This window comes from Dermochelys coriacea, chromosome 8 (genome assembly GCF_009764565.3).
Source record: "Dermochelys coriacea isolate rDerCor1 chromosome 8, rDerCor1.pri.v4, whole genome shotgun sequence".
NCBI classification, from domain to species: domain Eukaryota; kingdom Metazoa; phylum Chordata; order Testudines; family Dermochelyidae; genus Dermochelys; species Dermochelys coriacea.
This window is the reverse complement of record NC_050075.1, coordinates 105179930-105194106: the sequence shown is the minus strand read 5'-3', so window position 1 is coordinate 105194106 and position 14177 is coordinate 105179930. Positions and strand designations below refer to the sequence as shown.

At 54.1% G+C, this 14177-nt stretch overlaps 1 protein-coding gene across 3 annotated transcripts in view; it reads right to left on the bottom strand.

The window, feature by feature from the left end:
• CCDC17 (coiled-coil domain containing 17) overlaps positions 1-13741 on the bottom strand; it is a 49644-nt gene extending 35903 nt beyond the window's left edge. For all 3 annotated transcript variants that reach the window (XM_043520402.1, XM_043520401.1, XM_043520403.1), the window contains exons 1-10: positions 13580-13741; positions 12557-12849; positions 8401-8553; positions 7400-7462; positions 6485-6614; positions 5898-6054; positions 4689-4811; positions 4029-4162; positions 3597-3707; positions 1716-1915 (exon numbers count right to left, since the gene is read on the bottom strand). In XM_043520402.1, the coding sequence (XP_043376337.1) occupies positions 1716-1915; positions 3597-3707; positions 4029-4162; positions 4689-4811; positions 5898-6054; positions 6485-6614; positions 7400-7462; positions 8401-8553; positions 12557-12757 (1272 nt within the window). In that variant the 5' untranslated portion in view covers positions 12758-12849; positions 13580-13741. The remainder of the gene's footprint in view (positions 1-1715; positions 1916-3596; positions 3708-4028; positions 4163-4688; positions 4812-5897; positions 6055-6484; positions 6615-7399; positions 7463-8400; positions 8554-12556; positions 12850-13579) is intronic.
• Between the last annotated feature and the right edge of the window lie 436 nt (positions 13742-14177).

The window sequence follows — 14177 nt, the reverse complement described above, 5'->3', positions numbered from 1 at the left end:
GAGCCCCAGCCCTGCCGCAGGGCGAATCGGGGTCAGAGAAGGAAAAGACTGGTTAAGTATGTGATCTAGCGGGATCGTCACCACTTCTCCCTGGGAGGCGATTGCACGGTCTCCCATAGACCAGTTTGGGGCTGCTTTGACAAAGCACCTCTACATTGCAGCAGGTTTCTTTCTCGGATGGTGCCGCTCCGGGCCCCAATTCAGCAAAGCACTGAACACTCACTTAGCGGGCAGTCAGCAGGACTACTCACCTGCTGAACATTAAAAGCTCACGATTAAGTGCTGACTTGAGGCTACAGTCACAAAAATGACACGTGGAAGTGGGACTCTCAGTTCCCAGCCTTCTGTGCAATTCCAGAGCCAATCAGCTCAGCGTTACAAATCAAAAGATGCTTTTCCTAACCCCTTCATTGCCACAAACCCCCCCGACCCTGAAAAAGAAGCTGGAGTCTCTCTTGCTCCAGCATCGTCGTCTCCATCTGACCGATGTGCTCATACAGCGCCCATCACCATTGCATCTGGGTGCCCAGCAGCGAAGACTCTCTCATTGAAACGTGGTGGCTGGACACGGCGATGCAGCCCAAAGGAGAGGAGAACCCCGCTCGCTTTGCTGTAGCTGCACTGGCTCTGCGGGGCTGGCAGCAGGAGAAAACATCTTTGGGTCAGGGATGCGCAGGGAGCAGGCAGGGTGGGTTGGACAATGACATAGTCACATTTCTGGCCATGCAGATGTTAACCTGCCATGTGTAGACCTGGAGACAAGTGGCATGCTGTGCACATGTGGGGTTTGGGGGTAGATGTCAGTGTCAGGACAGACAGACACCTGGGGGTCCACAGCTAACCATCCACCAGGTGCTCTGAATGCACAGTCACAACCAGCTTTCTGCTAGGGATTTTGGATCATGCTTTCCAGGCAGTATTTCCTATAGTGAGCAGGACTGTAATTACAGCTACCATTAGAGGGCACTCAAAGCGCCGTGGGAACTATTAGCACATGCCGGGGTCTGGGCACCTGGGAGCCAAACAGAAGACCCACAAAAAGAAAAGGAGTACTTGTGGCACCTTAGAGACTAACAAATTTATTTGAGCATAAGCTTTCATGGGCTAAAACCCACTTCATCGGATGCACACAGTGGAAAATACAGTTGGAAGATATACACACACACACACACACACACAGAGAACATGAAACAATGGGTGTACCATACCCACTATAAGGAGAGTGATCAGGTAAGGTGAGCTATTATCAGCAGGAGAAAAAAAAAACCTTTTGTAGTGATAATCAGGATGACCCATTTCCAACAGCTAACAAGAAGGTGTGAGTAACAGTAGGGGGGAAAATAAGCATGGGGATATAGTTTTACTTTAAAGCTTATGCTCAAATATATTTGTTAGTCTCTAAGGTGCCACAAGTCCTCCTAGTTCTTTTTGCTGATACAGACTAACACGGCTGCCACTCTGAAACCTGTGTCAGAAGACCCGGTACACCTGGACGTGGCTGGGAGGTTATGCTCTTCAGGAAGCCAGAGCAGAAACAACCTGGGAGCTGGTCTGCACACGAGCTTTTTTTAGTCAGGAACTGGAACACCAGGAGGGGACCAGATCCTGGATTATTTCAGCCCATAAGTGCCTCCTGGAGGCATTAAAAGTCAGCTACCAAGGCAATAGGAGACCTTGTGGGCCCCACCTCCCATCCCCAGGGAAAGGACTCTCACCATGAAGGGGAGCTCTCGCAGGCCTGGCAGAGGCAGGGGCGGGGCCACTGGCGGCGGGAGCATGGGTGGCGACCTCCTCCCAGCCCGTCGGGGCTGCATCCTCTCTGCGCCACGTCTCAGCATCCCGATCTCGGCGTGCAGCTGAGCCGTCTCCATCGTGTGCGCCCACAGCTGCTCCGCCAGCTCTTTCTCCAGAGCGCCTGGGGGAAGGGAGCCAAAAAGCAGAGGGGAGGCGCACTGCCAAGCAGCCGTGCAGCCTGAACGCAGGGCACCATAATGGGTCCTGGTCTACCTGGCCACAGGGAAAGGGAGGGAGGGGAGCAGGCAGCCCAGATGCCCCGCTCACTGTGCTGGCTCCACATTCATCTTCACTGGGCTGTGATCTGATGGATTTCTGCTCTCCCCACACTGCCCCCAGGGTACCGCAACCTCAGCATGCATGGCACCCAGGAGAACGCTCACAAAGCTGGGCACAAGGAGTTCTTGGGGCAGAGCTCCCAGCTGCAGGAGATCAGGAGCACAACACAAGGCTCATCTGTTGGCATCCACCTTTCCTCGATGGAGGAGGCAGCAACTCTCTGGCCAGCAAGTCCTTCCTCCCCTTAGTTCTCTCCACTGAAGGACAGGGCGATGTATGAAACTGAGCGGGGGTGGGGTGCAAGGAAAGGGACCTACGGGGATATCACTGACCCTTCATGTCCTCGCACCCGGTGAGCAGATGTCACAGTGACTGGGGCGGCAGGGGTAGGGAAAGATAAACAATAACGTATGCGCAGGGACACCCATCCCAGCCAGGCACCGGCCCTACTGCAGATGCCACAGCTTCCCTTCACTGTCACAGTCGTGAGCAGCCCACAAGCTGGCACCTTGTTCTGGCATCAGGGGCGATGGGCAGGAGACAGGAGAGCACAGCGCCTACCGCAACCAATATCACCTCCCTCGCCTGGCATTGGACAGGGCCATTGGGCCAGCAGCTCCCGCGACAGGGCTGCTGTTGATTAACTTAGCTCTTAGCTGGTGTTTTATGAGACGTGTAACTGGAAAACATCGGCACTGCCCCATATGCGCAGCAGCCCAGGGGGCTCCCGCCAGCAAGAGCAGTGTGCAATAATGACCATAGCTTATTTAATGACCCCCCACCATGGGTCTTTGGCAAGGACTGACCCTCTGACCTTCAGCACCAAAGCATAGGCCTCCACCACTAGAGCTGAGGGAGTGACACCAATAACTAGCAGCAGTAGTAGGTTCTTTCCCTCTGTGTGGTGTCTGCAGAGGACACCACATGCATCCCAGGATGCATTATTAACAGCCCCCTCCCACAGCGCGCTGTGGTATCAAAGCATCAATGCCGGCACCACACAAGGAATGTAGCAGTGGCGACCAGAACACCCTCACTCAGCTGGGTGCTGAATCCTGGGCCCCTGGCAAGGGGCAGGTTGGTGTCATGTTCGGAAGTGATGGCTAGTGTATTTACATATATACCCGCAGCCACCAAGGGAGGGGGACACAGACCACACCAGGCCAAGCCCGGGCAGGTGTCAGAACGGTGCAGAGGGCTGGCTGACAGCCCAGGGGAAAGGGCAGCACGTTTCCAGGACACCCTGGGATTGGTACTGTCCTGGAAACAGAGCTGAACTAGATCACTCTAGCTGTGCAGCCTGCTGTGGCCTCTGGATGGAGGCTGAGATGCAGCGTGACCTGGCAGCTCTTAGCCACAGTATCACGGAGGTGACTGCTGCCCTCTCGCAAAGGTACCCCACACCCCACTGCACTGCAGCCGCTGTGATGCCACCAACAGCCAGCCCCGTTCAGGCTCTCTCAGGGATCCCTCTGGGCCACGTGCTCCATGCTGCGGAGAGAGGCTGGACGTGCCCTGCTTACCGTCACCTGCCCTCCTCTTATCTTTCTGCATCTTCAGCTTAAAGAGCTCGTCCTCCAGCCGCTGATTCTCCAGCTCCACAGCCAGCAGCTCTGGGTCCAGGCCCCGATGTTCTGCAATCACAGCAAGTGGAGGCACTCACAGTTACGCATGGGAAGAGCTGTGCCGGGGGCAGGGAGAGAGCAGGAGGGACTTGCACCTTCCACTGCCAGGGGCCAGCTGGGAGGATTCGAACTCAGACCCACGTCCTTGTCTTTATGGGGCCTGTTGCATGCAGGGTAGGAGTGCGGCGGCCTCGGAGGTTAGTGCTTTGCAGCTGTTCTGGTGCACTGTGACATTAATGCTGCACCTGAGGGTGCTAATCCCAGGCTCCTAGACACCTGGAACAACCCCCACCCCCAGGGATCCCTGGAGGAGGGGCAGGAGGGACTTACTTTTCTTCCGCTCCTTGTGTTCCTGCCTCCCAGCCGCCCTCTCCAGCGCCGTGGCCTCCACCTGCAGGTCGTACATCTGCGCCAGAACGGCAGGGTTGCTCCCTCCACCCTGCAGGTAGGCCAGTTGCAGGGTTCTGAGGGGAAGCAGAATGGAATCAGGCTCCTGGCAGCCTACGTCTGAGGGAGCCTCTCTCAGCCGGGGAAGCCAGGGGTGACTGAACCTCATGTGCACCCCCACCCCAGGCCTAACACAGTCCTAGTGGAGAGCTGTTAAGCTGGAGGGTCTAAGGGCCAATCCAGCCTGGCCCCGAGATGCTGGGCTAGACGGGACCTAGAAGGCCATCTCCATCTCTCCATCCTGAGATCCACAGCAGGAGCGGCCCCATTTAACTGCACCAGGGTCTCCCCAGTTACGGAAGTGCAGTGTCAGCCTGGGCCCCCACTGCTTCAGTGGAGACCCTGGCAGTGGGGCTTGTGCGATCTGGGCTGTGATCTGATGGATTCCAGCTCTCCCCACACTGCCCCCAGGGTACCGCAACCTCAGCATGCACGGCACCCAGGAGAACGCTCACAAAGCTGGGCACAAGGAGTTCTTGGGGCAGAGCTCCCAGCTGCTCGGAGATCAGGAGCACAACACAAGGCTCATCTGTTGGCATCCACCTTATTTCCGAGGAGAGGGGCCCGGCAGCCGGAGGGAACGGGATGAGACTGATGGAGACCTTCCCGCCGGCCTTCCCCGCGGCCTTGGCTGTGTTGGTACGGCTGTCTGGCTCCAGCCTGCTTCTGAAAATGGAACCAAAGCAGGGCGGGGAGTGAGATCTACCTGGGTTGCCGCTCCCCATCAGCATTTCCCCTCTGGCCCCTGTGCTTCATCTGCTAAATCAAACCTATGGCAGGAGCTGCCCTGAGACAGGAAACACGATGGAGCCCAAAGGTCCCTGGGATTATCTCAGAGTCTTTGGCGGACAGGAGAGAGGAAGCCAGCATGGCCTAGAGACACCTCCCTCCCCGTCTGTATTATCATTAGCTTTGACCTCAGTTGGCACCTGTCCCTTCACATGCAGGCCCAAGGCCATCTCCTCCGCAGCTCCCACTGGCTGGAGCAGCCCCCGTGTGTCCCTCTCCATGTATTTTCAGATCCCAGCTGGAGGGTGAGGCCCCCTCCCCTTCTACTTTCAGCCTTGTGCCTGAGAGCTCCCCTCATTTGCCATGGAGAGCCCCTAACTCCACAGCCGGGCTCAGACCAACACCTCACACAGCTCTTCAGGCGCCTCAGGGCCCAGGGAGCGTCCAGGGATCCAGGCACCCACCATCAGCATTCAAGTCTGGAGACTGGGCCCATGAGGTCTGTGCGCCTGCTCTCTGGAACTTAGTTCGACTTGTGACCGTCCCTGCTCCTGCGCTGTTTAACTCTATGGAGCATCCTGGGGCCCGGTCAGCTCCCAGGGGGTCTGTGTGCGAGACTGTGCTGACAGATCACAGCATCAGCCCCACTCCCCTCCCAGCCTCTCCACGGGCTGGGTCTAGAGTGACCAGATGTCCCAATTTTATAGGGACGTCCCAATTTTGGGGCCTTTTTCTTATATAGGCTCCTATTACCCCCCAGCCCCTGTCCCGATTTTTCACATTTGCTGACTGGTCACCTGAGCTGGGTCCCTTCTGTAGTGGTATCCTCCTTCCACTGAACTCCTGCCTATCCACGTGGTAGTAGCACAAGCTCTTCCTTCCACCGGGAAGAGAGAGAGAGACACCTCCTGCCAGGCCCGGGGATCAAGAGACCGAAGAGCAGGGCGTGGTGGGGGGCTGCCCCAGCTGCACAGCAGCGCCATGCTGCCCCCACACTAGGCTGGGGGGTTGCTGGGTCCTCACCTCGAGGCTGCAGCCTGCATAAGCCCAATCTGGTCTCTCAGAGCATCCAGCGCCAGCTGGTTCTTCCCCTCCTGGGCCTTCAGCTCCAGCAACAGCTGCTCGATGTACGTGGTGGAAGAATTGCTGATGGCCAGCTCCGACAGGCGCCTGCGGATTTCTGCAGGACACACAGGGATAGCCTCACTGCACAAGACTCCAGTCGGTCCACCAGGATCCCCGCCCCTCTGCCAGGTCACATCACAAACACAGTCCGGTCTCCCTGCCTCCCACCTGACTGGATCTGGATCTCCCTCCAGCACATCCCAGGAGGCTGAAGGCAGCTCTGGTTGCTGGAGACCCAGCTGGGGTGTGTGACCCTAACCAGTGGGTGTGAGCTTCTCCCATCCATTTAGCAACATCCCCCTCTTCTTTGGGATGCCCAGGCCACTGGGAACCATACGTCAGCCCATGTACAGTGTCAAGGCTGCCTGTCTGCATTCGCCTGACTCCCGGGATACTCCAGACTTGCTGCCCCACTGCTAATGGAAACAAGTATGAAGGGGAGAGAATTCAGCGTAGGGGCATCATGCATGCTCCCCTCCTCCTACCCTCTCCCTGCTGCTCCAGATGCTGGTTCCTGGCCTGGATATCAGCCACCTGGTGCTCGTGCGCCTTTGCTATCTCTTGCAGCCGCTCCCTGTACCCCTGCTGGCGGGAAATCTGACGGCTGGCGTCCTCCTGGAGGACAAGCGAAGCCCACAGGAGCAAAAAGCACAACACCACGAGAGCCAGTTCTAGTCAAACTCCATGCAAGGGTGGAGGAGCCCATGGGGTGCTGAGGACAACCCCATTCTGGACAAGCTCAGAAAGCCCTTGACTGGCTCAGCCAGGGAGGGGCGACAGACGTGCTGTCTGCCCAGTTCACATGTAGTGAGTCAGGCACCGGGTTAGAGGCCCAGATTTAGACAGGAGGAGGCTGGGAGTGAGGCGGGGATGGGGGTCCCAGCTCTGGAACTGCTCTCCATGCTGAGCCAGTAGTGTCAGGGTTCAGCACGATGCTCATCCTTTCAGCTAACAAGGCAAGACAGGACACACTGGGGCAGTTCTAGCTACCTGTGGGTCTCGTTAAGTTTGCAGAGTTGCCAACTCTCACCACCTGGGGATTTTCTTAAAGTCGAAAGCTTTGCCCTGCCAATAACCTCCTCTCTCTCACACCCTAGAGTGGCTTCAGCACCACCCACTGAGAGAAGGCTGTTGGGGCTACAAAACCCAGGATGGTGGTATGTATTTATGATCCACATCTACTGTCCCCCTATCTTTTAACTAGATACATATGTACAGTTGCTCTAGCAACAGGAGTGACTTCAGCCCTCTGCAGACCTGAGCAGGATCTGACCCAGTGACCAAGACTTCTCTCTGTATCCCAGTGTCCAAGGTGTTCCACCCTCGTCTGCACGGGTTCTAATTGCCTCCCATTCCCTGCATATTTCTCAAATTACAGAGTTTCCCTCGCTTGGTTTTACCTCTGGCTTTAAGGGTTGGAGAGTAGGGACAGTGTCCTCCAGAGACATCCTCAGTTTGTGGAACTGTTAAAAGAAAGAGAAGTGATCATGTCCTGACAGACATTCCCTCCTTCTGTATCAGCACAATATAAAAGCTAGGACAAGGACCCAGAGGTAGCTAGGGGTTGCTGATGCATTAAATCCCTTCAAAGGTTCTGGTGACAGAATTAACTCAGCTAACCCTGAAGACCCTTTAAAGGTACAAAATGAGTGACTGAATCTTGCACCACACACGCACCGCCCACTGTTATCTCATGTCCCTAGAAATATCATGGGTCTTTTGCTAGCTTTTCAAATCACCCCATGATTTTCCCGGAACCCCAAAATATATCAGCTAAGAAGCCAGGGCCACACTTATGGACACAAAGTGTAGCAACCTGCATGGAACTCAGCAGAAGGAGCACAGGTTGCAGAAGGGAAGAGTTTGAAGAAAGCACCAGGCCGTGAGTCTGCGTGCACATGGCTGGAATATACTCGTTACAGTTGCAGCACCTCTATAAATAGTGCTCTTAATAAAGAGCTAATTTAGTTTTACACACATGGTGTCCTTTCATGATATTATCCAGCAGACAGCACAGGAAACGCAAAGGGTCACTCCCACATTCACCTGGTGCTGTGGCATGTAAAGCAGCAATGGGGACTCCTGGGTTCGTGCCCGGCGGGGTGAAACTCTCCCCTCAGTGCCTTGCTTTTTAACAGCCCTTGAAATGCACGGGACTCAGATATGCATCGCAGGAGCGTGTGGAAAGGGGCAGCAGCCTCCCTCACCCTCATACAGGATGCTCCATTGCCAGAAGCGTCCGTATCCCATTTCCTGATTCTGTCTATGGGTCCTTGAAATGGGGATCTATGGGCTGCACGGAGGAGCCACGGTTGGGAATAGCGGAGGGTGAGGACCCAATGTAAAGAAGCAGGGAACTCTGAATTCCAGCACAACTGTCACCATCGCTTGCACTCAGTACCTCCTCAGCCAGCTTCCCCAAGGCCTGGTTCTCTAAGGGGCTCCCTTTAAGCTCATAGCCTCCGAGAAGGTTCCTCTCACGGTCGCTCAGGAAGTCCTGCTGCTGCTGCCCCAGATGGACTCTCCTCACCCGCGCGTCGCTCAGCGGCCGCCGCTTGACCAAGAAGCAAAGGACCACAGCACGGGTGAGCGACAAACACATGGGCCCATTAATGTGGGGGGTGGACAGAGCTACATCGCCTGGAGCAGCAGGCCTCAGACTCAGACCTGGGGAACCCCTGCACCGTGCCAAAAAGCTGGGTCTATCACCTCCAAGACTTGGATCCGTGCAGCAGTGATGGATTCTTACTGACACTGTACTTCAAACCAGGGATTCTCACCCTTTTTCTTTCCGAGTCCCCACCTGCAAAAAAATGCTATAAAAACCTCCACGGCCCACCTGTGCTACAACAACTGTTTATCTGCATATAAAATCTAGGGCTGGCATTAGGGGGTAGCAAGCAAGGCAACTGCCTGGGGACCCAGGCCACAGGGCCCCCACAAAGCTAAGTTGCTCAGGCTTCAGCTTCAGCCACCGGTGGGGCTCAGGGTCGCCACACTGCCGAGGCTTCAACTTTCTGCCCTGGGCCCCAGCAAGTCTGACACTGGCTCTGCTTGGCGGCCCCCCGAAACCAGCTCGCAGACCCCTAGAGGGCCCTGGACCCCTGGTTGAGAACCGCTGCTTTAAACCATACCTTGTGCCATCTGAATGCAGTCCCTACACCAGGGGTGAGGGCCTGGCCCCCTGCAGTCAATGAGGAGTTTTGCAGCGGACATCAATAGGGCCAGGATTTCAGGCAAGGAATACATGCACCATGGTCTGAGAACCGCTGCCTTCCACTGCTTTGGAAATCTCTAGCTTCATTTCCGCGTGCCCAGCTGCATGTGAGGATGATCCCCGTTCTCACCTAAAGGGACTGCTGCTTTAGCCCAGAGCTGGGGCAAAATAGCTAAATCTGATTACCTGCCCCACCCCACCAGCCAGGGCTCCTCCCAAAAATGCAACACCCCTGGTTAATCCCCCTCTGCAATATCTATATGCCCCCAAGTGGCCCTCCAGGACAAGGGACGGCTGAATCTTCAAGTGATAGCCATATGTCCTCCTGTGCTGGGATACACTGTTCGCAGCAGGAAGTGGAAGCTGTATGGGGAAAGCTCTGGTGATGGGACTGGGTGGCAGGGATGAGGTGCTGGAATCAGCCTCTCACAAGAACATAGAGCATCTTCCAAGCCCCCTGTGAACATTCATCAAGTCTCAAAGCCCCACAATGAGGTGAGCAACTACCATTATCCCTGCCTCACAGGTGGGGGAAACTGAGGCACAGAGCAGGTAAGTGAGTCATCCAAGTCCACAGAACCAGTCAGTGTCAGAGCCGGGATTAGAATTTAAGCAGCATCCAATTCCTATAGTGATGGGTGCCAGCATAAAAACCCAGTGAGACAGATAGATCTACAGAGCTCACGGCTCAACGCTCGGACCACTAGACCCGTCTGTCTCTCTACCAGCACCTCTCAGCCTGTGGGGCTGTGACCAGCCTTATCTGGGCAATGGAGGTGGTAATTCTACAGCTTGTTTAGGTTCTTTCATTGTGCCCAGCAAGGTACCTGAGCACACCACAGCTCTGAATCTTGTTGCTGTCTGCCTGGCAGGGACATTACAGAGCCCATGGGGTACCTGCTGCAGTGAGAACAGTGTCTGGAGAGGAGTGTTAAATTTTGGCAGCACGTACTATTTAGCCACCACTCGCCACCCCAGAGGTGGCTGCATTTTCACACAGCTATAGAGCACTTCAGGAGGGAAAGCTCTGTAGAAATATAAGCTATTACAACGGAATCAGAGGGGAGAGGGATTATTTGCATCCAGATCCCTTCTGGAGTCTGTCCGGCTTATTTGTCGCACCCAGCCTGTGGAATTCAAATGCAGGAGGCTTTGGGGAATGGACTGGGAGGGGGCAGGGCTGGATTACCCACTCGTTCGCTTACATGCTGCCATCTCCTAGCAACTCAGCAGACAAGCCTGGTGCAACACTAGGTTTCCGTTGGGGAGTGAACAGCACTTTCCAAGGCTGGTTCGTGCCAGGGTTCACACCCACTGCCAAGTGCTGAGCTGAAGAGAGCTTCTCTCTCTTCCCAAGTGCTGGGTGCAATACAGGGCCTCCACAGGCTGCCTGCTGGTGAATGCACCATCCCCTCAGCAGGGGAGAGAGAACACACTGAGGGGATGGGAGGAAACCCTCTCCCAGAGGTCCCGGGCTGGGTGGGGTCCCCCCATTGTGCTAGGGACTGTACATACATACAGTGAGGCAGCCCGATTACATTAAGAACATAAGAATGTTCAGATGGCCCATCTAGCCCAGTCTCCTGTCTTCTAACAGTGGCCAGTGCCAGGTGCCCCAGAGAGAATGAACAGAACAGGGAATCATCAAGTGATCCATCCCCTGTTGCCCATTCCCAGCTTCTGGCAAACAGAGGCTAGGGACACCATCCCTGCCCATCCTGAATAGCCATTGATGGACCTATCCTCCATGAACTTACTCAATTATTTTTTGAACCCTGTTATAGTCTTGGGCTTTCACAACATCCTCTGGCAAAGAGTTCCACAGGTTGACTGTGCATTGTGTGAAGAAATACTTGCTTTGTGTTTGTTTTAAACCTGCTGCCTATTAATTTCGTTTGGTGACTCCTAATTTGTGTGTTATGAGAAGGAGTAAACAACACTGCCTTATTTATTTTCTCCACACCAGTCATGATTTTATAGACCTCTATGACATCCACCCCTTAGTCATCTCTTTTCCAACCTGAAAAGTCCCAATCTTATTAATCTCTCCTAACATGGAAGCTGTTCCATACCCCTAATAATTTTTGTTGCCCTTTTCTGAACCTTTTCCAATTCCAGTAGATCTTTTTTGAGATGGTGTGACCATATGTGCACGCAGTATTCAAGGTGTGGACGTACCATGGATTTATATAGAGGCAATATGATGTTTTCTGTCTTATCTATCCTTTTCCTAATGATTTCCAACATTCTGTTTGCTTTTTTTCGCTGCACACGGAGCGGAGGTTTTCAGAGAACCGTCCACAATGACTCCAAGATCTATTTCTTGAGTGGTAACAGCTAATTTAGACCCCATCATTTTATATGTATAGTTGGGATTCTAAACAGATGAGAGAAACCAATGCTCCAGAACTGGTAGAATTAAATCAAGATGAAAAATTACCTGAAAAAACAACTGAGCGTGTGCCCTTTTTTGGTTCATTATGATTTATCCCCAAGGTTTGGGGGTTTGTTCCCTAATGTATGAAGATCCCACCCCTTTCCAGAAGTGTGTGTTTTTTTCTGCTTGCTTTGTACATTAGAATTTCAGGTCTCTTCTGCCCTGGAAACCTCTATGGATGACGGGGTTTATGACAGCAGGATTTCTGAGAAAGGAGAACCTGACAGAGGACGAGAGCATTTTAGCCAGATTGTTTCAAGCTCTTTGGGTTTGTTAACTCCTATTTAACTCAAACATCTAGCAGACAAAAGTCTAAGGATTCAGCACCTCCTGTCTTTCGGTTTAGGGCTAAGAGAGTTCCCAGTCCACTTCTCTGCATCAGCCAAGATGTTCTCCAGCACGACAGGGAAGGAAAGACTTACCGTTCCTGATATTTCTAAGGAAAACATGCTTAAAAGAAAATTCTATTCTGGCTTCTTTCTACATCTTAAAGCAGAGGAGAAAAAAAAAACGAGGGGGGGGGGGAGCAGGGAGAGGAGAAGCCCGCTGGAAAGAAACAAACGAAGTGGTAAGTGAAATCTATGATGAAGAAGCCCAGTCCAGCTGGGTGCACCATGCTGAGAAAGGGACTTGGGAACCTTCCTTTTCATGCTTGGGGCCTGCTCCAAAGACATTTCCCATGCTGCATGTTGGGAATAAAACCTCCCAACACTCCCTCCAAGGCACTTCTTTGCCATATTTCTGGGGTCTAGCTAGCAGTAGGGAGGCAATGAGCAGCATTGCTGGCAGGGCAACCCAGTGTTCCCACACGAGGCAGCAGTCAGAGTCTGCCCTAGGAGTGGTGGCCGGTTAGCCACACGTCCCTGTAGACCAGCCCTTGATGCAGGAAAGGGCTTAGATTACCGTGTGGTCTGGAGTCTCTGTGTTCTGGGGCACCTTTCTCCCCAGCAGGCCATGCTGCTCCTGGTGTCTGGCATTAAGAGAAGAGGAGCCGCCTGGTGCCTGCTTGCCAATGCAGAACTTCTCCACATGCTTGTCCAGCAGATGCTTGGAGTGGAAGCCCATGTCGCAGCTTGGGCAGCAGAAAATCCTCACATCCGTCATGCTGCATGGGAGCAGGGGCCCCAAAGTGCCTGATTCTCCTAAGGGGGGTTTCCCCCAGGTCCGCTGGTCACAGTTGCTCCAAACACCTAACCCTGGAGCAGAGTCAGGTAAACAGATGATGAGCCTTTAGATGGCTGTTTCCCTCCTCAAGGTAACTCGCTAACCCTCCCCAACAAGATGCAGCTCAGTGTCATCATAATTTCCCAACCTGCTCTAATTATTATCCCCATTTTAAGGATGAGGAAATAGAGGCACAGAGAAACCAAGGGATCACAATGGGAGTTGGTGTCAGCACTGGGATTAGAGCTTGCGTGAGCCTGGCTCCTAGCCCCAAGCTCAGTCCACCAGACCTCACTGCCTGAGATGGGGGGCACCAGGGTATAAAGAGAGCCCCTAAGGAGATAGACACACACAGGGACAAAACAGAAATAAAGTTACTAGGGACACTCCCCAGTTTGGGGGTAGGGGAGAGACCAAGCTTCCCTCTCCCCGGTTAGATGCTGCAGCCATGTCCTTGCCCAGGAAGCTCCAGCAACTGGGGCAAATTAACATTTATAGGGCTGCAGGTTTCCTAGGTGTCTAATGAACCTGCTCTCCTGCTGTCCAATTTCCTGAGGGTGGGGGAGGGATGGGACAACTACCCCCTCCCCCTTATTTTTTGGTCTTGCTGCATCAGGCTGGGAGTGGGGGAGACCAGCCCATTCGTGCCCTAGCATGGAGCACAGCTGCCTGCCAACGCCTTCTACCAAGCCCCCAAGTTCAGGGGCAGAGACTCATCGGCCACATGGCTACAGTGAGATTGCGATTCAATCAAGGACTGACCTGTTCTGCAGCCGAGTTGGCTGTAAGGGTCCCATGCGGGTACGGCCGAGCTCTGGCTTCAGGGCTGTGAGCTGCAGTTGCTAGACTGGTAAGCGGGGGTAGTGCCAGCCCAGCAGTGTGAAGGGGGAAGGGACAGAAGCTGAAGAGCCGAGCCTGTTAGCAACAGGAATATTACCATGGCTGTGGCCTGTTTGTGTTTGGCCAGGCAGCCATTGGTAACACGGTCACGGGCAGAACAAGAGGTTCCTAGCATCAAAGGGAGATGAGCTGGTTTGACCGTCAGAGCAACACAGGAGAGAGGGACAGATACACGGAGCAACAAGCCCCACTAAGCCATCTTTTAAGGACTCTTTATGGGGAAACTGCCATTCAAGGGCTTTCTCTTAAAGAACGGACAGCCTGGCAGAAGCTGGGAGTGAGAGGATGATGCCTGCTGCATTGTCAACAAAACCCAGACACGCCCTGAAATGAGAAAACCGTCCCTGCTTGTTGGGTAGAAGGGCTGCCCAGGCAGGTGCACAGACAGTGCAGCCTTTGGGGATCCCAAAACAAAAGTACAGAAGAGAAAGTTTAATAAAACCTTGGCCCAGCCTAAGGG